This window comes from Pongo abelii, chromosome 23 (genome assembly GCF_028885655.2).
Source record: "Pongo abelii isolate AG06213 chromosome 23, NHGRI_mPonAbe1-v2.0_pri, whole genome shotgun sequence".
NCBI lineage: Eukaryota > Metazoa > Chordata > Mammalia > Primates > Hominidae > Pongo > Pongo abelii.
The window spans coordinates 43582977-43605530 of record NC_085929.1 but is presented as its reverse complement, the minus strand read 5'-3'; the positions used below and the strand labels follow the sequence as shown (position 1 = coordinate 43605530).

General features: G+C 54.6%; 1 protein-coding gene and 2 long non-coding RNA genes across 3 annotated transcripts in view; 1 reads left to right on the top strand and 2 right to left on the bottom strand.

Moving 5' to 3' along the window:
- Positions 1-22554, top strand: part of TMPRSS6 (transmembrane serine protease 6) — a 41400-nt gene that overhangs the window by 17768 nt on the left and 1078 nt on the right. The window contains exons 7-16 of the mRNA XM_054543383.2: positions 925-1061; positions 2508-2620; positions 2941-3050; positions 12218-12363; positions 12797-12895; positions 13856-13969; positions 17842-17958; positions 18226-18394; positions 19510-19781; positions 21860-21996. Of these exons, the coding sequence (XP_054399358.2) occupies positions 925-1061; positions 2508-2620; positions 2941-3050; positions 12218-12363; positions 12797-12895; positions 13856-13969; positions 17842-17958; positions 18226-18394; positions 19510-19781; positions 21860-21996 (1414 nt within the window). The remainder of the gene's footprint in view (positions 1-924; positions 1062-2507; positions 2621-2940; positions 3051-12217; positions 12364-12796; positions 12896-13855; positions 13970-17841; positions 17959-18225; positions 18395-19509; positions 19782-21859; positions 21997-22554) is intronic.
- Positions 4453-9554, bottom strand: LOC129052651 (uncharacterized). Its single transcript, XR_008517744.2, has 2 exons — positions 5865-9554; positions 4453-4884 (listed from the first exon to the last, which is right to left on the bottom strand). It is a non-coding gene; the product is annotated as an uncharacterized LOC129052651 (long non-coding RNA).
- Positions 9578-12881, bottom strand: LOC129052652 (uncharacterized). Its single transcript, XR_008517746.2, has 3 exons — positions 10442-12881; positions 10111-10230; positions 9578-9851 (listed from the first exon to the last, which is right to left on the bottom strand). It is a non-coding gene; the product is annotated as an uncharacterized LOC129052652 (long non-coding RNA).

The window sequence follows — 22554 nt, the reverse complement described above, 5'->3', positions numbered from 1 at the left end:
CTGTCAAGGCCCAGGGGCCCACGCACAGTCGGCAGGCAGGGAGGCTATTGGGTTGCCCACTCAGAGGGAGGTGGGGCCGTTAGTTTCTTATAAATTGACCCATCAGATGCGCTGGACTCCAGAGAGTGTTGTCATTGACACTGGGAAGTTTGGTGGAGGTTGGTGAGAGGGTGAAGGGGAGCTGGGGAACCCCTGTCTGAGACAGGCAGACCACGGGCAGCTACATATGTGGGAAGGTACCAGCCATCACAGGCAGTGCCTAGCACAGGCCTGTCTCTGCCATGGACTGCCGGTAGGGCCTGTTTCCCCTTCTGGAAATCAAGCAGCTGACCTCAACGGTGTCACCATTCTTTTCAGGGCTGACATTCCAGATTTCTAAAAGCCCAGAAGTCTGAGATACGGTTATTCGTTCCGAGCCTCCCAGGCGCCAAGCTCTGGGTAGATTTCTGGGGCACCCTGGGGGTCACAAGACCACACCTGCCTTCTCCCTGTCCCATCCTTGAACACAGCCAGGAGTCGCGGTGCCAGAAGGGGTGGTCCCTGCAGATGCCAGTCTAGTCTTCCTGCCAGGGACGCTAGGGGTCACAGATGATTCTGTAGCAGGGTGGAGGGATCTGGGGAGGGAGCATGGGACTCGAGCCAGCCATCATCATCAAACTGTAAGCTCCAGAAGTCTGGGGAAACTCCTGGCCTCTCTCACCCGAGGAGCTAGCCTGGTCCTTGGAGGGCCTTCAGTCTGTCCTCTGGGGCCGGGGAGACACAGAATTCTCCCCACAGACACACAGTGGTCTCTGGTAGCAGACCTGGACCCAGAACCCAGATGTCCAGACTCCCGTCCACCCTCCCCCAGCAGCCGCCTGCCACCCTCCCTGCCACTCCCCTCCCAGACCCCAGCCCAGCCTTGCCACCTTTCTGTTCTGCCAGGGTGTACGGCTGCAGCCGCCAGGAGCCCGTGGTGGAGGTTCTGGCGTCGGGGGCCATCATGGCGGTGGTCTGGAAGAAGGGCCTGCACAGCTACTACGACCCCTTCGTGCTCTCCGTGCAGCCGGTGGTCTTCCAGGGTGAGAGGTCACGGGTCCCTGGGGCAGGGGAGGGGTGGTGGTGGACTCCCAGGGCCCTCCACTGGGCTCACTGCTCACCTTTTTTGCCCAAATTGGGGATGGGATGGGGAGAGGGAAGATTCTGGAAGCTGCTGCTGCTCTCCACTCCCCACCCCAGCCCCCCTCTTCCTTCTGCCATTTGTGCTTCCACCCCCTCTTCTCCTTGACCCTCCCACCATTCGCAGTCTCTGTCTTTCTGGCATCGCTCCCTCGCTTCCCTCCTCTTTTTCTCTCCTTCCTTCTTTCCCCTTTTCTCTTTTCTGTGCTAACGGCCTCTCCTCCCTCCTCACTCTCCTGGACCTGTGTCCCCTCCCCTCTGCCCCTCACCCCCTCCCTGCCCCCTCCCCTTGGCACCCACCAGTGGCTGGGCCTGGAACGTGGGTTTGTTTGCAGCAGGACTAAGAACTCCTTGGATTCCGCCCTAGACAGTCTGCTCACAGCCAAGAGGGCGCAGGGAGCCTGGGGAGGTGTGACGGCAGCACAGCCAGGCCACGGCCACTGGTGTGGCGGGTCCCCCACTGCCCTCCCAGCCCCCACCCTCCTCCTGCTTCGGGACCTCCCTCCTTGCCCCCTTCCCAGGAAGGGCACGTCCCACCCCGCACAGGACAGCTGTCCTGGGCCTGGGCCAGCCGTACCTCCGCACACGAGGCCCAAACTTTGCCATTTCTGGAGCTCGGGAGGGGAAGATGGCAGACAGGAGGCCACAGAGTGTTGGCAGCTGCTTCTCCCTCACCCCTCTCCCCACTCTTCTCCCTCCCACTCAGGGTCCCAGCCCTCTTCTCGGTTTATCCCCAAACTCTCTGGCATGGATGGACCCGGGTCCCCAGCTGGCCAAACTGGAGCGCTAAATGGGTAGCAGAGCTGTTCCCTTGGGAGTCTGACACAAGCTCGAGGCGGGAGGGAACAAAGGGCTTTGAGGGCCCAGGCCCCGTGAAGAGATGGCCAGGGCAGATGAGCATGCTGCTGTCCTGACCCCTGGACCCCTCAGCCTCTCACTGTGTAGCCTCAACCAAGCCACTCCTTTTCTCTGAACCTCATGTTGGAAAAGGGGAACAGCTCTCTCTCCCCCAGCCGCCACTGTGAGGCCTGTGCAGGTATGAATACATTTTGTAAACTGGCGAGTGCTGTCCTGTGAATGTCAATAACTAACACGGATCGAGCACTTACTACATGCCAGGCTGTTTGGATGTTTATGTCTTTTTAATCCACTCTACTACCCTGTGAGGTGTGTGCTATTACTGTCCCCGTTTTACAGATGAGGAGACTGAGACCCAGGTTCACACAGTCACATTCAACCACAGCACTTTGCTGGCAGAGGTGGTAGGGGTGGTGGGGTTACAAGCTGCGCCAGCCTGCTGGGAGGTGCAGCCAGGGGACCCCTGTGTAATGGCTGCTCTCCTGGTCCAGCCTGTGAGGTGAACCTGACACTGGACAACAGCCTGGACTCCCAGGGCGTCTTCAGCACCCCGTACTTCCCCAGCTACTATTCACCCCGAACCCACTGCTCCTGGCACCTCACGGTGAGACCCCACCCTGCCTGCCCACCTGCCCTCTGCCCCAAGCACACCACAGGTCCCTGGCGACCTGGGATGAGAGGGGGCAGTGTCCCGCCTCTGCTGAAGCGCCCACAGGCTGAGCCCTGGGTACACATCCTGCCAGGGTGGAGAGGGGTGTGGGCGAGGTCTCCCTCTGTGGGTCACAGCAATGCCTGTTTGTTGAGTGACTGACAGACTTTAGCCCCACCTGGGATTCTGTTTCCTTCTCTTTGTTGTTAGGGAGGTGGGTTCACCAACCTGGCCACACCTCATGGGCCACCTGATGGCCCGCTCCTCTCTCCCAGGTGCCCTCTCTGGACTATGGCTTGGCCCTCTGGTTTGATGCCTATGCACTGCGGAGGCAGAAGTATGATTTGCCGTGCACCCAGGGCCAGTGGACAATCCAGAACAGGAGGTACCACTTCCTCTCCTCCCTCCAGCTTCCTTTCCTCCCTCCCTCTCCCTCTCCTCCCTCCCGCACAGTGACCCCCTCATTGGAAGCCCAAGTCCCCAGTCTCAGAGGGGCAGCAAGGGGAGCGAGCAGAGGCTGGGGCTGGTGTCGGGCCTGTTGCCCTTGACCTTGTCCTTGTCCCGGCTTCCGCCCTGGCCCCAGCTTCCCCCCTGGCCCCAGCTTCCCCCCTAGCTACCCCAGAGGTCTCAGACACGTTTGGTCATCAGACACCTTGGATGTTCATTCTAATTACAGCAAAATGGTCTCATCTTCTTGGGTGCTTTAACCCCCTCTGGCACCCTCAATCCTTCAATAAAATGTTTCCAGAGCCAAAGGACTCATGGGCACTTCGGTGCCTTCCCTCTAAACCCAACGTGTACAATCAGAGGTGCCTCTCCCTTATCATGAACCCCTGCTGCACAGCCAGGTCCAATCCCATTGCACAGGGTAACATGGAAATCACGGGTGCCCTGGATCCCCTGAATCCCCAATGGGGCACTTGCCCTCTTCCCTGCTCTTGCACTTGCCCCCTCTGGTAACTAAGTTTCTGACAAAGCAGTGAGTCCTTCCAGAGATGTGAGCAAGAGACAGTGGGGTTAGGCTAACTGACAACCGTTGCCAGGGTCACCATGGCGTGAGGCCAGTAAGTGCCCACTGGGCCTGGCCACCAGGAGGCCATGGGTGGTGCCGACAGCTTCAGAGGCCTGGGGTGGGCAGGGAGGCAGGGAAACAGAGACAGGGTGTATGGACAGGTTTTCATTTGTCTGGGAAGAAAAGAGAACTAGGAAATTCAAGGAAGGGGACATTTAAGACAGGAGAGGTTCCATATCTCAAATGTGTGGATGATCCCAGCATCCCCAGAGGGAGAGAAGGAGGCTCAGGTGCAGGTAATATTGTTTAGAGGGTGGAGGGTGGGCAATGGGAGAGGGAGGCCCTCCCATGGCTCCATTGTTGGGGAGCAGAGGTTTGGGGAGAGAGAAGAGGAATATTGAAGCAGCGATGGCAGAGCCAGGGAGACCCTTTCCCTGGGAATCCGGGGTGAAAACGGTCATCGTGTCAGCGTCAGGAAAGAGGAGACTCTACCCTTCATCACAGGTTGAGCCTCTGCCCTCCCTTCCAACCTCGGAATTCTGGGGGCCTAATGGGTTGAGAGTCTAGTACGCAAGATTCGTCATTTCTTGATTTTACAGAGTTTGAATATCTAAGATGCCAGTCTTGGAAGATGCCAAAATTGGAAGGCTCTGGGGCTCTAGAATTCTTGGATTTCTGGGGTCTGTGTTCCCAATCACCAACACTTGTAATTTGCTTGTTGGCTGATCCTATTCAAAAGGATCTTCCAGACAAAAGGTGACAAAGAATGACAAGGTTTGCTTGACTTCTTTTTGCAATTTATCTGGGACTAGGATTAAAAGAAAGGAGAAGAAATACTCATGGTATGATTTAGGGCTATGCTGTTGGGGGTAACATGAGGGGTGACTTTGGGCCTGTGCTGTTGGGGGTGACCTGGTGAAGCAGTGGCTTCAGGGCTTTACATTTGGTGGTGATATGCTGATGGAGTGTGACATCAGGCCTGTGCTGCTGGGGTGACATGCTGGTTCGGTGATGGCAGGCCTGTGCTGTCTGGAGAGCAGAAGGCATCTGTAGCATGATGGGGGCACCTCTGGGAACGGCTGCCCTGACCCCTCATGGAGCTTGCTTGAGGCCTCCTTGCTACTCACCTAGGCTGGCGATGGCTGGCTTCACCCCCGCTCACAGGAACCCGCAGGGTGACCCTGAGATGGATCCATGATTCATAGTTCTGCGAATGATGAGAACGTGTTTTCCTGCCTCCCTCCCTACCCCAGAGCTGAACTTTATGTCTCAGGGAGACCCAGAAAGGAGAAGGAACAGTCTTGGGTCTGACACTCCCTGTCTCATCCCTCACCCCCATGGCGACTCCATTTGCCAGAGGCGGGGCCCCAGCATTCAGAGGTTGTGGGGGGTTCGGTGGCCTGGAGTTAGGTGCTAAGACAAGCGTTCAGTGCATTGGCCCAACAACTTGTGTGGTCATTGGCGCCGTTCCCATTTCCCAGAGAAGGAAATCAAGGCTCAGCAGGATTAGGTGGCACGCAGATGGGTCCTCAGTTGGGGTCTCTCCCATATCCCCAACAGCCACAAACAGCAGGCCAAAGGATGCTCCACCTCATGCTTCCTGTGGGAAGGCCCTCCTCCCTCCGTGATGTAGTCGGGCAAGGGTCTGGGTACTGGGGAGACAGGGACTTCGTGAGCTACCTTTGGGTAATGACAGAGAGAGTGTGGAACACAGATGGGAGAGTCTTTTCCCTAATCCAAAGGAATGATGCCTCGATGGTGAATTTGAGGCACTAGGACAGCTTCCAACAGGGTGGAGGGATCTCCCCAGAGTCTGAGCACCACTGAGCTACAGAATGTGTAGGCTGAACTGGTCCTAGCACCCAACCTATGGTACAGGTGGGGAAACTGGGACCAGCGAGGGCTAAGGACTGGGCCTCTTGTCCCTGTCTTTTCTGCCTTTCAGTGGTGGAGATGGGCTTCAGGGTGTAGCCAAGCGGTGGCTGCGTGGTGAGGATGAGGCCTGACAGCTCCCTGTGCCCCCACAGCTGCCCCTCTCTCTGTCCAGGCCTCCCTTGCCACATGGGAGTGGACGTGCTCAGCAGGGTCTGGCATCAGGGTTTGCATGGATCTCTAGATGCACCCCCTTCCTCATCTGTGAAACAAGGGGTTCAGGCCAGCCCAGGGCCCCAATCTTTGATTACTTACCCGTCAGGAAGCTATTGTCTCCCATACAAGTTGTTCATTAATTCCTGGCCAAATGCCATTCCAAGTCAGGCTGGTGAGGTGGAAAGCGCTTAAATGTCAAAGCCAGACAGGCCAGCGCTCAGCACCTGTCTCCTCTGCTTCCTACCTGGGCGAGGACTTAGATCTCCCAGCCTCAGGTAATTCATCTGAAAAAAGGGAATGAAAGAGACCCCCGCCTTGGGAAGACTAAGTGAGACAACGCGTAGAGAACATTGCACACGCGGGCGTAGGTCAAGTGCAACGACCCTGCATTCATCACCGGCTCTCACTCCGCTCTGGGCAGGCACAAGCTGAGGGATTTATGGTGCTGGCTCTTTCAGCCTCAACAACCCAGCGAGGAGGCAGGTGCCTGTACTGCTTTCATAGACCCAGTGAGACACCCAAGACACAGAGAGACGAAGTAATTTGCACAAAGTCACCCAGCTCATTGAGCCAGAGTTAAGGCCAAGCAGTCTGATCTGGAGTGCACGTGGGTGCACAGATGCATGCCTGTGTGCGTGTGTGCATCCATGCATGCCTGTGCACGTGTGCGTGCATGTGTGTGTGGTCCACGTGTGCGATTCTTCCCTCTGAGCCTCTAGCGGCCCATGCCAGCTGGTGACTCCCTCAGCCAAGGCATCCCCAGCCAACCCACTGGCATCCAGGTGGGGGGATCGACAGTTTCTGTGGCTGTCCCACCAGTTCCAGAGCGGCCTGGGAAGTCCCAGCCCTTTCTTCTCAGACTTTCATTAAGGGTCCAGGGTCCCCAGAGGCAGACTCTTGTCCCCTCCCCGCAGACTCCTCCTGTGTGAATGAATGTGGAAGGGAAGGCAGAGGTGGCACCTGCAAACCATCCACACTGGGCCACCGTGCCCTCTAGTTATGATCATGGGTGATAGTGATCATCCCATGTAGATGCTGAGAAATTCTTAGAATGAGCATTTGTTGGAAATCTGCTTGTGTGGGTGGCAAAGACATGAGAGGTCTAGGGAAGAGCAGATTTTCAGACAAGGCACTTTAGGGAGGGGGAGGTACAGCCCTTTGGCCCAGAATGCCCATTGATGGAGAGGGTGGGTCAGGGGAGAGGGTATCTTAACCCTCAAGTGCCAGCGTAGTGATGAGGAAAGGCTGGCCTGGGCCCCCCACGGGCTAAGCATCCTTAGGCACTTCACCTGACTCCTCTGAGACCATGGTGCCTCCTTCACCCCGACCTTCCTGCTTTCTACCTAGCTTCTCCCGGTGCCCACTTGAGCCCAGCTGAGGCCTCAGGCTCTTGAGTGGCCTGGGGGTGGTAGAGGGACTTGGCCCGTGAGATCTGGCCACGGCTGCTCCATTTCGCAGAAGCCACTCTCACGGGCTGCCACCGAAGCACAGGCTTCCCCCTTTCCGGGAACCTGCCTCCTGCCAGTTTCCTCTCCTGTGACATCACTTCTCTTGTGATTTGCCCCACCATTTCCACTCACTCCCAGCCAGTGGGGACAGGCAGAACCATGGGTTCCCTAGGCCAGCTGGAGCCACCCCCAACCCGGCCTGGCCTGGCTATGGGGTGGCCCTTGTGTTCTCCGGAGCCCTAGTGGCCAGCACAGCCGACAACCACAGACACTCAGTGGGAACTTCAGTGTGGCTGACCTGAGCTGGGCTGGCCGTGCAGGAGAGCGCAAGCTGCTTCCTCCATGAGCTCACAGCCTGACGTCAGCAAGTGCTTCAAAGAAGTCATTTCCTATGCATGCCTTAAACCATGCCACAAGGGAGATATGATCACCCCTGTTTTACAAATGTGAAAACTAAAGCTTGTTGAGGGTGACCCAAGGTCACACAGCTTGTTCCTGGGGCAAAACCAGGCTGCCAGTTCAGTTCTGCAGCCCCAGGTCCAGAGCTCTGGCAATGCCAGGTGCTGCTCTCCTCCTTTCTTCAGCACTTGCCTTCTGTGATCCTCCTTCCCCTTTAACCTGTCTGTAGGTAAGGGCACGGGGGTGTGCATTCATCCACCCATGCACCCTTCTTCTTCCTTCTTGTGTTCTCCCCACCCTTCCATCCATCCACCCATCCATGCATTTATCCCTCCAGGCAGTACATCCTTCCCGGGTCCCTGTCTACCTCCTGGATGAGGCAAGAAGGACATATTCCCCATATCCAGAGAGGTGAGGAAGCAAGGCAGGCCACACGGTGCAAAAATGTGCCTTCAGACACTCAGTACTTTGTAGTCGAGATGAACTGGCAGGCATCGCAAGAGTCAGGCTTCTGGTGCTTCTTGGAGAGGGCTAGAGGGGAGCACTTGTTGGATGGGAGGCACTGGAAAGCCAGAGAATGTGCACCCTCCCCCAGAAAGTTCTGCAGCAGAAACAAAACTCAGATGGGCCAAAGGGCCAGGCCAGGGCTAGAGTCTATGACGGGGGGTAGGGTAGTCCAGTGGTGTTTTCGGAGCTTCTTCTCCCTTTCTTTCTTTCCTTCTTTCTTCCTTTCTTTCTTTTTTCTTTCTTCCTTTCTTTCTTTCTTCCTTCCTTCCTTTCTTTCTTTCTTTCTTTCTTTCTTCCTTCCTTTCTTTCTTTCTTTCTTTTTCTTTCTGTCTTTCTTTTCTCCTTCTCCTTCTTCTTCCTCTTTCTTCTTTCTTATTCTCATTTTCCCTTCTTCTCCCTTCCTCCTCTTCTCCTTCTCTTCCTCCTCCTCCTCCTCCTCCTCTTTCTTTTTCTTCTTCTCCTTCTCCTCTTCCTCCTCCTTCTTCTTCTTCTCCTTTCTTCCTCTTCATCTTTTCTTCTTTTTCTCCTCCTCCTCCTTCTCCTCCTCCTCCTCATCCTCCTCCTCCTCCTTCCTCTTCCTCTTCCTCTTCTTCTAGAGGAGCAAGAATCTGGATTATTATGTGAAATTAGCTCGTGGCTTAATGAAGCAATTTCTACATGCTGCATAAACAGATCGTCTTCACGCTGAGTGACTCCGCTTGGCCACTAGATTCCAGCCGCTGCCTTGAATTCCTCTCTGGCGCCTTCTAAGCAGACGCTTGTTCCAGGGGTTCCACCACCTCTACCCGTGCTCCAGGCCTCCAGAGTGAGAACCAAACACCGCCCAGGCAGACAGGTTCCCGGGTACACTGTGAGGCCCTGGGGAAAGTTGCTGCCAGCTACAGACTGGTTCTAGGACTCTCCCTGGAGGTTGAAAGAGAGAACGTCCTGTAGCAGGCACAGGTGTCTTTGCCTTACAGCCCCTGCCCAAGGCTTGGGTGACACTGCAGGCCCTAAGCACAGTTGCTTCTAGGGTGAAACGTTCCACTCCCCTCCAACCCCGGCTTGGGTTCCTTCTCTGTCTCTCCACAATCTCTCTGTGACTGTGGGAGGGACACCCCAAGGCCCATGGGATGCGCTTGACTCCTCATTCCCCGGAGCAGTCCTTCCCAACCCCTGGCTCCCCTGTCTACTTCCTGAGGTCCTTCTGTGAGGAAAACAATCCATGATAACTTCACAGACAAGCAGACATCAAAACCTGCGTTTCCTGGGTTTTACGAGGGCAAGAGGGCCAGGCTTGCTCAGGGGCGCCCCCTGGCGGTGCCTCGTGCCCCATCGGCCCTGCTGGGCTGGGGGAACCATGGTAGGGGCGGCGGCTCCCAACCTGTTCTGTCTCAGGACCCAGTTACTCTCTGCAAAATGATTGAGTACCCTAAAGAGTTTTCGCTTATACGGGCTATAGATCTATACTTGCAGCATTAGAAATTGAAACAAAATTTAAAAATGTTTATTAATTCCTTTAATATAATTATAAGCCCATTACACATTTGAATATAAATAACATTCTATGAAAATTAGTTGCATCCTCCAAAAGTAAAAATATTTAGTGACAAGAGTGCTGTCATTTTACATTTTTGTACATTTCTTTAACAACTGGCTTCACCGACAACAGGCAAGACCTTTGAATCTGCCTCCGAGTTCAATCAGTCTCGATGTCACACATCACGTAGTCTCTGGAAAACTCGCCTGTCACCTTACAAGAGAATGAGGGCAAAAAAGGCCTCTTATAGTAACATCTTATAGTAACATCTGAGTGTTATGTATCTTATAGTAACATCTGAGTGTTACTATAAAAATGACTTTTGGACCCCCGGGGGTACCCTGACTGTGCTTTGAGAACTGCTGGTTGGTGTAAGGGTAAGATCGTGGTCACTGTGGCCAGATAGACTTAAGGGGGTGCCAGAGTCTAGGCCAGGCCTGTGGAGGACATGGGGGATGTAGGGGGCTCAGACCTCAGAGCTCCTGTTGCAGTGGGAATTCGGATGTCTCCCCCCAAGCAAGCTAGGTGAGCTCTTCTGGGTCCTGAGGCCAGCTTCTGGCTCCACCTTGGCTCCTGCGCTCTTGAGCCTCATCTGTAAAATGGGATGAGAGCAATTCCTCCCTCCCTGGGTGGAGGTGCTGCTTGAACCTCAGAATCCCCGTGCAACGAGGCCTTGTGATGTCATAGCCAATGAGGCTCAGCCCCAGCCACACACCTTGAGATGTTAAAACAGCCTCAAAGCTCATCTTCAGCTGTTCAGTGGCTAATGAATTGATTAACTTATTGAACGGTTAAGTGCTTACCACGTTCTAGAAGTTCTGGGGAAGTGCCTGGCTCTTGGGAATCATGGCCGGCTCCGCAGCGTGTTGGATTTGTTGTGGGATATCCCCATTGGCCTTCAGGGGCATTCCTGATGCTCTCTGGATTTCCATCTGCTTTCTCTGCCAGGGGCATTTTCAGCTCTCCCGGCAGATTTTCAACCTGCGCCCTGGGTGTGTTTCCCCCATCTGCAAAGCACTCCGATTTGCTCTGTGGAGGGCATTTCTATGAGCTGATGAAGCTGTCCCCGTCTGTTCTGCAGGGGTGTCCCATCTGGGATGAAAAGGAACCCCCGGCTGCTGTGGAGGGAGGGTCCCACTGTTCTGGGGGAGTGGTTGCACCCACTCTGTGAAGGCATGCCGCTGCCCACTTGCTCTGTGGGGTGAGGTGCACCAGACTTTCTGCAGGAGGAACCCCTGGGCCCATGCCCTGGAGATGGGAGGGCTCCTACCTGTTCTCTGGTAGGAGAGAAAGACTCAGCCTCTCTGGAGGTTCCCCCACCTGCTCTGTTTGAACAAGGGTATCTTGTTGGTGGTGGTGTGGCAGGGGTGCAGGGGCGGTGTTGTCCGACAGGGATGTGAGGGTGCTCCCACAGCTGGGGGTGGTCCCACCCCGTGTGGCCATGCACAGAGAAGTGCTGCCCATCAGCACTAAGCTACTGGTCATGGGAGAAGGACTGTTCCTTCCCTCAAGCCCATAGTGTCACAGGGAGGCAGGAGGGTTGGTGCCTAAATGGGAAACACTCCTGCCCCCTCGTCCCACACCAAGCTCAAGGCAAATGACCTTGCACATCTGTGGACAGTGGGGCAGTCAAGGGCTTTTGCCTCAACTGACACACTGAAGCCTTTTGTCAGATTCAAGGTCAACAGAAATAATTTTTCCTTTCTTTCTTTCTTTTCTTTCCCTCCCTCCCTTCTTTTCTTTCTCTCTCTCTTTTTCTTTCTTTCTTCTTTGCTTCCTTCCTTCCTTTCTTCTTTCTTTCTTTTCTTTCTTTCTTTCTTTTTCTTTCTTTTCTTTCTTTCTTTCCTTCCTTCTTTCTTTCCTTCTTTCTTTCTTTCCTTCTTTTTTTCTTTCTGTCTGTCTCTCTCTCTCTCTCCCTCCCTCCCTCCCTTCCTTCTGTCTTTTTATTTCTTTTTTTGACATAGTTTCACTCTTATTGCCCAGGCTGGAGTGCAATGGCACGATCTCGGCTCACCGCAACCTCCATCTCCTGGGTTCAAGCGATTCTCCTGCCTCAGCCTCCCGAGTAGCTGGGATTATAAGCATGTGCCACTACGCCTGGCTAATTTTGTATTTTTAGTAGCGACAGGGTTTCTCCATGTTGGTCAGGCTGGTCTCGAACTCCCAACCTCAGGTGATCCACCCACCTCAGCCTCCCAAAGTGCTGGGATTACAGGTGTGAGCCACTGCGCCCAGCCAATTTTTCTTGTTTTATAAGGGAGGAAAGTGAGGCTCAAAGAAGGACCCTGACTTGCTAGAACCTCACAGTTCACAGGTGACTGTGACTAGAATTGAGTTTTATCTGGCAGGCAATGGGGAGCCATTGAAGATTTTTGAGCAGGGGAGTGACATAGCCAGGCTACTTTCTAGAAGATGACTCTGGGGGTGAGCACTCATCCAAGGGAGAAATCAGGGCAGAGGAGGCACAGCGGGTGTGCAGCTCCCCCTGCCCCTCTGGCTGTCCTGTCCTTGCTCTGTCTGTGCACGGGACCCAGGAGACCAGCCAGTGCAGCCCTGAGTCGTCTCTGATTCCCCCCCAGGCTGTGTGGCTTGCGCATCCTGCAGCCCTACGCCGAGAGGATCCCCGTGGTGGCCACGGCCGGCATCACCATCAACTTCACCTCCCAGATCTCCCTCACTGGGCCCGGTGTGCGGGTGCACTATGGCTTGTACAACCAGTCGGACCATGAGTATGGGCAGCTGGGGGAACCCCCTGCAGCGACTCACTGCCTCTTGGCCATCCCTGGAACCACGAAGGGGGCTGTGGGCAGCTGCTTATGAGGCTGAACAAAAGGAGAGAGAGAGAGTGTGTGTGCTATGTGTGTGTGCTTGTGCTTGCACAAATTTATGCAGCTTTGTGTGCCCACGTGTGCAAGGCAGCCGCAAGGGTTTGCAGGAATACACACTCATACATACCCATGTGTGTGTTGTGTGTTCTGTGTGTGTGTCTGGATATGTATGTCTGCTTGGAGTGTGTACACAGGTGCCCAGGAACACGTCTGTGGCTGCCTGTCCATGCGCGTGTGGGTGAACAGGTGCATGCGTGTCTGTGCGCCTTCGCGGCTATGCATGGCCTAATGGCTCCCTTCCTGCCTCCACGGTCCCCTGTGGTTTTGCAGCCTGCCCTGGAGAGTTCCTCTGCTCTGTGAATGGACTCTGCGTCCCTGCCTGTGATGGGGTCAAGGACTGCCCCAACGGCCTGGATGAGAGAAACTGCGGTGAGTAACCCGCCTGCGCATCCCTCCTCTCCCCACCCATCCCTTCTCCCTCCACACCTTCCCTACTCTGAGCTGAGTGGAGACCCCACCTCTACATGCAGCTTCCATTATGAGCACCCAGGAAGTGGGGTTCTCTCACTGTGCCAGGGTGGCAAGATGAGAGAGACCGGGAATGCAGCCTCCCCGAGACCACCTCATGGGACAGTGGCAGGGAGAAGTGGGGAGCCAGGTCTCCTGACTTCCAGCTCAGGGCCATCACCCCCAGCCCCTGTCCCAGCCAGCCCTCCGAGAAGGAACAGAATGGGTGAGGAAGATGTCCCCCTCCTCTGCCCTGTCAAAGGTTGAATTATGTGGGAAGACGGAAGCGAGATGTTCATGGCGGGGGGATGATCCTGCCACGGTGCTGGGGGAGGTACCTCATATTCGGAAACTGAACATCTGGCTTCAAATTCTGGCTTAGCCAAGTGACCTTGGATGAGTCACCTCATCTGCTTCCACCAGTGAAATGGGGTATCTTACAGGGTTGCTGTGAAACTCTGGGTGTAAAGTAGCAGAGAAAGAGGCTGGGCACAGTGGCTCATGCCTGTAATCCCAGCACTTTGGGAGGCTGAGTCGAGTGGATCACCTGAGGTCAGGAGTTCAAGATCAGCCTGGCCAACATGGTGAAACCCCATCTCTACTAAAAATACAATAATTAGCTGGGCGTGGTGGCAGGAGCCTGTAATCCTAGCTACTCGGGAGTCTGAGGCAGGAGAATCGCTTGAACCTGGGAGGTTGCAGTGAGATCGTGCCATTGCACTCCAGCCTTTGTGACAAAAGTGAGACATAAAAACAAACTAGCAGAGAAAGAGATTTGTGATCGGTAATGTGCAATACAGCACACCTTCTACAGGCATCGCCAAGCCCTGGCTGGCTCCTCTGGCTTCCTCCCACCTGTCCCCTCTCTGTGTCCCCACACAGTTTGCAGAGCCACATTCCAGTGCCAAGAGGACAGCACATGCATCTCACTGCCCAAAGTCTGTGATGGGCAGCCTGACTGTCTCAACGGCAGCGATGAAGAGCAGTGCCAGGAAGGTAGGGCAGGGCCTGGCCGAGTGTCTGGAGGGACACCAAACGCAGTCTAGGCCTGCTACATGCTTCAGCAAAGGTTTCTAGCTTCTCCTCTCAATACCCACCAACCCCTCTGTATTTACATCTGTATGTCTGTCCGTTCATCTATCCATCCATCTGTCCACCCATCCACCCGTTGATCCATCCATTCATTCATCTATCTTCTGGTCTCTAATCACCATCTGTCCATCCATTCATACAGCTACCCATATATCTATGCATCTACTGACCTGTGCAACCATCAATCTCCCTATCATCAAACTGTCAATCTACCGATTTACTGGTTTGGCTGACTACTGGTCTGTATGGCCACTGTTCCATCCATCTATCCATCCATCCATCCATCCATCCATCCATCCAACCACCCATCCAGCCATCCATCATCCATCCACCCATCCATCATCCATCCATCCATCATCCATTCGTCCATCATCCATCCGTCCATCCATCATCCATCCATCCATCATCCATCATCCATCCATCATCCATCCACCCATCCATCATCCATCATCGATCCATCCATCATCCATCATCCATCCATCCATCATCCATCCATCATCCATCATCCATCCATCCATCATCCATCCATCCATCCATCCATCCATCATCCATCCATCCATCATCCATCATCCATCCATCATCCATCATGGATCCACCATCCATCCATCCATCATCCATCCATCCATCCATCATCCATCCATCCATCATCCATCCATCATCCATCCATCATCCATCCATCCATCATCCATCCACCCATCCATCATCCATCCATCCATCATCCATCCATCATCCATCCATCATCCATCCATCCATCATCCATCCATCTATCCATCCATCTATCCATCATCCATCCAACCATCCATCCATCATCCATCCATCATCCATCCATCAATCATCCATCCACCCATCCATCATCCATCCATCCATCATCCATCCATCCACCCATCATCCATCCAACCATCCATCCGTCATCCATCATCCATCCATCATCCATCCATCCATCCATCCATCCATCCATCCATCATCCATCCATCATCCATCCATCCATCATCCATCCACCCATCCATCCATCATCCATCCATCTGTCCACCATCCATCCATCCATCATCCATCATCCATCCATCATCTATCATCCATCCATCATCCATCCATCCATCATCCATCCATCCATCATCCATCCATCATCCATCATCCATCCATCATCCATCCATCCATCCATTATCCATTCATCCATCATCCATCCATCCATCATCCATCTTTCCATCCATCTTTCCATCCATCATCCATCCATCCATCATCTATCCATCCATAATCCATCCATCATCCATCCATCATCCATCCATCCATCATCCATCATCCATCCATCATCCATCCATCCATCATCCATTCATCCATCATCCATCCATCATCCATCCATCATCCATCCATCCATCATCCATCCATCATCCATCCATCCATCATCCATCCATCCATTATCCATCCATCCATCCATCATCCATCCATCTATCCATCCATCATCCATCCATCCATCCATCATCCATCCATCCATCCATCATCCATCCATCTATCCATCCATCATCCATCCATCCATCCATCATCCATCCATCCATCATCCATCCATCCATCATCCATCCATCACCCATCCATCCATCATCCATCCATCCATCCATCATCCATCCATCTATCCGTCCATCATCCATCCATCCATCATCCATCCATCCATCATCCATCCATCCATCCATCATCCATCCATCATCCATCCATCCATCATCCATCCATCCATCATCCATCCAACCATCCATCCATCCATTGTCCATCCAACCATCCATCCGTCATCCATCATCCATCCATCCATCCATTCATCATCCATCCACCCATCCATCATCCATCCATCTGTCCATCATCCATCCATCCATCATCCATCATCCATCCATCATCCATCATCCATCCATCATCCATCCATCCATCCATCATCCATCCATCCATCATCCATCCATCCATCATCCATCCATCCATCCATCCATTATCCATTCATCCATCATCCATCCATCCATCATCCATCTTTCCATCCATCTTTCCATCCATCATCCATCCATCCATCATCCATCCATCCATAATCCATCCATCCATCATCCATCCATCATCCATCCGTCCATCATCCATCCATCATCCATCATCCATCCATCATCCATCCATCCATCATCCATCCATCCATCATCCATTCATCCATCATCCATCCATCATCCATCCATCATCCATCCATCATCCATCCATCCATCATCCATCCATCCATTATCCATCCATCCATCATCCATCCATCTATCCATCCATCATCTATCCATCCATCCATCATCCATCCATCCATCCATCATCCATCCATCCATCATCCATCCATCACCCATCCATCCATCATCCATCCATCCATCCATCATCCATCCATCTATCTGTCCATCATCCATCCATCCATCATCCATCCATCCATCATCCATCCATCCATCATCCATCCATCATCCATCCATCCATCATCCATCCATCCATCATCCATTCATCCATCATCCATCCATCATCCATCCATCCATCATCCATCCATCCATTATCCATCCATCCATCATCCATCCATCTATCCATCCATCATCCATCCATCCATCCATCATCCATCCATCCATCCATCCATCATCCATCCATCCATCATCCATCCATCACCCATCCATCCATCATCCATCCATCCATCATCCATCCATCTATCCGTCCATCATCCATCCATCCATCATCCATCCATCCATCATCCATCCATCATCCATCCATCCATCATCCACCCATCATCCATCCATCCATCATCCATCCATCATCCATCCATCATCCATCCATCCATCATCCATCCATCTGTCCATCATCCATCCATCCGTCCATCATCCATCCATCCATCATCCATCCATCCATCATCCATCCATCATCCATCCATCCATCTACCCATCCATCCATCCATCCATCCACCCATCCACTGATCTCCCTAGCCCCCTGTCTGTCCACTGGTCCTTACATCCACACATTTATCCAACCTTCTAGCTGTCTGTCCATCTCCCTAATGGACCACCACTCCACCTATTGGCTTGTCTGCCCAATCTTCTGTCTGGGTCTATTTATCCATCCATGCATCTACTCATCCAACTGACCAACTGACCAACACTTGCAGGCTACCCAGCGATAGGCAAGGTGCAGTGAGGAAGTGGGAATAAAACAGCAGAGATGCGGGCCCTGCCTTCCAAGGCTTATCTGTTAGTAGGAGGATACGATGCGTGACTCTCCTGCCTTTTAGGAAGATTGGAGGGCAGGGAGGTCAGATATGAAAAGCTTCCTGGAGGAGGTAGGCGTTTGGCCCTTGGTGAGAATTAAAACTTAAATAGGCAGAAGGAAAGAAGAGGCAAAGACCAAGTGGTGGAGTGGAAAGTTCTTTACAGTGAAGAGCAGGGAGGAAAAGGTGGACAACTGGGCAGGGCCAGAGCCTGGGAGACTGCCAGGCTAGGTGGGGACCCTGGTCTAAAAGTGGAGGCACAGTTCTGCCTTGAAGTTCCACACCAGACAGGGAGACATGACCTTGTGGTCAGGATCTCCAGTCTGAGAATGGAGACACCACTTTGTGCTCAACAGGCCAGTCTGAGTGGAGGGGCTGTGGGGGCGGGGGGACAAGGCCTGCTTTTAGGAGACCGTAAAGGAGACTCAGGAAAAGACTCTCTAGTCACCTCCTGGCTCCATCGTTCCTGCACCCCACTTTGGAAGGCTCCCTTGGGGCTCAGAGACCCACCTTCTGTGCCCTGTCCCCATCCCCTCTGTCCCAGGGGTGCCGTGCGGGACATTCACCTTCCAGTGTGAGGACCGGAGCTGTGTGAAGAAGCCCAATCCACAGTGTGATGGGTGGCCCGACTGCAGGGACGGCTCGGACGAGCAGCACTGTGGTGAGCCCTGCCCGGCTGCCCGGGGCCCTGGAGCTTGGGAGGGAGGGGGTTGCCCACAGCAGGAAGCTGGAGGGAAATCTCACTGTTGTCCCCTGGTCTCTATCCCATCCTCTGCCCCCTTGCCTGGGTCCTGATGGTCTCTCTGCCTCCATCGTTCTCCTGTTCTCTGTCTCTCCATCTCTTTCCTTTGCCCTTCCTCTGTCTGTCTGTCTGCTTCTCCCCTTCCCCTCCTCCTCTGTCCACCCCACCACCTGCCCCCATTCCCAGACTGTGGCCTCCAGGGCCCCTCCAGCCGCATTGTTGGTGGAGCTGTGTCCTCCGAGGGTGAGTGGCCATGGCAGGCCAGCCTCCAGGTTCGGGGTCGACACATCTGTGGGGGGGCCCTCATCGCTGACCGCTGGGTGATAACAGCTGCCCACTGCTTCCAGGAGGACAGGTGAGCGGGAGGGTGTGGGGGCCTAGGCTGTAAGAGACAAGGGCAGGGAAGGCCGGGTGGAAGATGCACTGTGTCTGAGCTCTTTGCAGATAGAGGGAAGGGTGGTGGACCCCCCAGACAGGCTACTGTGACGTGAGTTCTAGTCCTGGCTCCACCAGGACCTACTGGGTCCCTGAACACATTGTTCCACCTCTCTGCCATCTACTTTTGGTATCTTGCTTTAAGTTGGGCCAGTAATTCATTCATTCATCTCATTCACTCATTCAGCAACACTTGTGCTCCTACTATGTGCCAGGGGCTGTGCTAGACACTGGGGATGCAGTAAAGGACAGAACTGCCCAACCTGGTCATAAGCTATGACACTCCCCGAGGTGTGACACAAGGTAGCAGGTGGGGCTGGGGACCCCCCCAGGGGAGATCTCATCAGGCCTCATGGCCATCTTTCCCATCTGCTTGGTGGGCTGAAACCTCCCCCAATCCACCCCTAGACAGATCTGGGCTCCAGGTCCGCCCCCAGGCCCTGCACAGGGATCCCCTTTTGTATCCTCTCTGGGGCGCAGGGTGCTCTGACCACCTAGCTCTCTTTAACCCCATCCCAGGCTCCCCACTGCCCTCAGGTAGAGAGACCCGAAGGCTGCCCATCTGCCACCCAGGCAGCTGACTGCCGCAGTCCAATTCCTCCACGCTCGACTCCCACCCGCTCCCCACTAGGACCCACCAGCCTCAGGGAATTCAGAGCAGCCTGGGTCTGTAAAGCGCACAGGAAAAAAGAAATCTGTGTCGGGGGCCTGGCACTGTGCTACATTTTTTAGATACACGGTCTTATTGGATTCTCTCAAGAACATTCGAGTAGAAAATGCCATTCCCATTTGCAGATGAGGTGGCAGAGGCTTAGAGAGGCACACACATGTCTAGGGAGGGATGAAGCTGGGGCGTGGAACCCAGGCAGGCCGAGTAGGTGAAGGCTGAACGCTGTACCACCAGCTAGGCGACCTTCAGGGAGGGAAGGGAGGGCTGGGTGTGGAGGGCACTGTCCCGGGCGGGGAGCTGGCTATCCTGAGGGTCCCTGAATGGGAAGAGGCAGCTTCCTCCCACCCCACCCCACCCCACCCCAGCATGGCCTCCCCGGTGCTGTGGACCGTGTTCCTGGGCAAGGTGTGGCAGAACTCGCGCTGGCCTGGCGAGGTGTCCTTCAAGGTGAGCCGCCTGCTTCTGCACCCGTACCACGAAGAGGACAGTCACGACTACGACGTGGCGCTGCTGCAGCTCGACCACCCGGTGGTGCGCTCGGCCGCGGTGCGCCCCGTCTGCCTGCCCGCGCGCTCCCACTTCTTCGAGCCCGGCCTGCACTGCTGGATTACGGGCTGGGGTGCCCTGCGCGAGGGTGGTGAGCAGCAGGGACTGGCGGCGGGAGGCGGAGGGAGACCGTGCGGATCTGCCCCGCAACACCTGGCCTGGAGAAGGGCGGGGCTGGGGGTCCCGGGGCTCCACCCCATAGGCCCTCTAGTCCTGGGATTCAAATTGGGCTAAATTTTACAGTAGAAAACCACCATTTAATGCGGCCCATAGGCCCCTGCCCCTCCCCTCCTAGCTCTTCCCTTCCTTCTGGAAGGGCGTTATGTGTGGGGCAAAGGGGCAGGTCTGGGACGCCACTGCCCACGTGCTGCTCCACCTGCTGCTCCTTGGGCTGCAACAGTGGAAGCTCTTAATTATTAGCACTTTCCACATCCAGGCTGGATTTTAGGGGAACTTGACTTCATATAATCCACCCAATAGCCCTAGAGGCGGATGCTGTGGCCCTATTTTATGGATGGAGAAACCATGGCCCAGAGACATGTTGCTGTAAGTCACACAGCCAGAGAGGACTGGAGCAGAGATTAGAACCCAGGACTGGCTGCCTCCAGAGCCCCCGCTCTTCCTGCTACTGCTCTCAGAAACAGGGTCTCTCCCCTTTCTACCTTCACTGACCAGAGCTGGCCATCCCTGGCGGCCACCGCACAGTTTTGGGGACACAGACCCAGCTGGCAAACCTACAGACATGCCCTGCAGCATTAGCGTTGGTGGCTCCAAAAATGCATACAATGACTTATAATCTGGAGGCAGGCGGGGCCGCAGAGATATTTTAAGGATGGGGAAACTGAGGCTCAGAGGAACAGTGACTTGCCCAAGGGGATGGCAGAGGTCATGGCAAAGCAAAGGCTGGTTCATTCACTATTCCTTCACTCATTCAGTCACTCAATGACACTTTCTGAGCACCAAGTATGTACCAGGCATGGGGTTAGGGGAAGGGTACATAAGGATGAAGAGAGAACATTCTCGGGGGAGACAGACAGTGGTAAGAGCTGACATGGAGGGGAAATGCAGGAACAGTGGAGACACAGAGGAGGCTCCTGCCCAGGTAGGGTCAGGGGAGGCTTCCAGGGGAGGGTTGTTTAAGCTGAGGCCTGGAAGATGAGTTGGCAACATTCAGACAAAGGGGAAAGACGTTCAGGTGAAGACACAGGTGCCAAGACAGGAAGATGTGAGAACATCTGCAGCCTGCCAGAGGGGCTGAGGTGGGGGGCAGGCGTGCCTGGGCAAGGAGCAGCCAGAACGGCAGACAGGGCCTTGCCGGCCAGTGTAAGGATCTTGGGCCAGGAGTTCTCCCTTCTACCTGCACCTTAGTCCCATACGTGCAGCTTCAAGAAAAACTGTGTATCAAGGCTTCCCGGGGGGACTGTGATATGCAGCCCTCGTGGAGAAGTGCTAGGCCAGACTGCAGAGTTGGGGCACTGCAGAGTTCTAAGGAAACCATGAAGGGGTCAGATGTGGGCTTTGGAGACATCACCAGGTGCTGTAACAGAGCAGCGAGGAGCCAGCCAGAGCCTAGAGGTGCCTGAGCAGACAGAGGTGAGGGACAGGAAGCTGGAGGAAGACACTCATCCACATGGGCTTTTTTCTTTTTTCTGTTTTTTTTTGGGGACGGAGTTTCGCTCTTGTTGCCCAGGCTGGAGTGCAATGGCACGATCTCGGCTCGGATCCCCCGCCTCCTGGGTTCAAGCGGTTCTCCTGCCTCAGCCTCCTGAGTAACTGGGATTACAGGCATGTGCCACCACATCCAGCTAATTTTGTATTTTTAGTACAGACAGGGTTTCTCCATGTTGGTCAAGCTGGTCTCAAACTCTTGACCTCAGGTGATCCGTCCGCCTCAGCCTCCCAAAGTGCTGGGATTACAGGCGTGAGCCACTGTGCCCAGCCCTCCACATGGGCTTTGGTTGGGGGCTCTGTCACCATGAACCCCACAGAGAAGGAGCTAGAATAAAGTGACAGGGAGGCAGAGGGGCAGGTGCGACCCCAGCAGGGGTAAGGGTGGGCAGAGCAGGAGAGAAGCAGGCTCCTGAGATGCAAAGGGAATAGTGTTAGGGAGAACAGAGAACAGGGGCTCCAGGCTCCTTAGATCTCACTTCTGTCCTTGACCACGGACAGGCCCCATCAGCAATGCTCTGCAGAAAGTGGATGTGCAGTTGATCCCACAGGACCTGTGCAGCGAGGCCTATCGCTACCAGGTGACGCCACGCATGCTGTGTGCCGGCTACCGCAAGGGCAAGAAGGATGCCTGCCAGGTGAGTCCCCCGGGCATGGGAGGGAGAGAGGAGGGAGAAAGCATGCTGCTCACATCACCAGGGTCTGGCCCTTTGCTCTCATCAGTCTGCTGAAGCCTCCCATGCTCCCAGCAAGGTGGCGATAGCCACCCCCACTTTACAGAAGAGGAGACGGGTTTAGAAAGGTTGAGGAGCTTGCCCAAGGTTGCAGAGCCACAGATCAGAAGAGATGCTGTGATGGGCAGGTGTTAGGCTCAAACCCAGTTCTGCTCCTTGCCCACCACAAGGCACTAGGCCCAGGGTCCCACAGTGAGGTGGACGCATGGAAGAAGAAAGGGGTGTCAGCCACAGAAGGGAGGCGGAGGCAGAGTGGGGGCGTGGGGACACAGCCACAGTTCCAGGAGGGCCCAGGCTGGCTGGAGGCCGGGGAGGGCTGGCTTGGGCTCTCTCCATTTAGCAGGCGAGGGGAAAGCAGAGCTTTAAGACTGAACGTGACTCTGGCACCCAGTCAATTCCCAACAGTCAGGACTTAATCCCTACGGCTCTTCACCTGAAAAAGGGGGTGCCCTTACCCTGCTT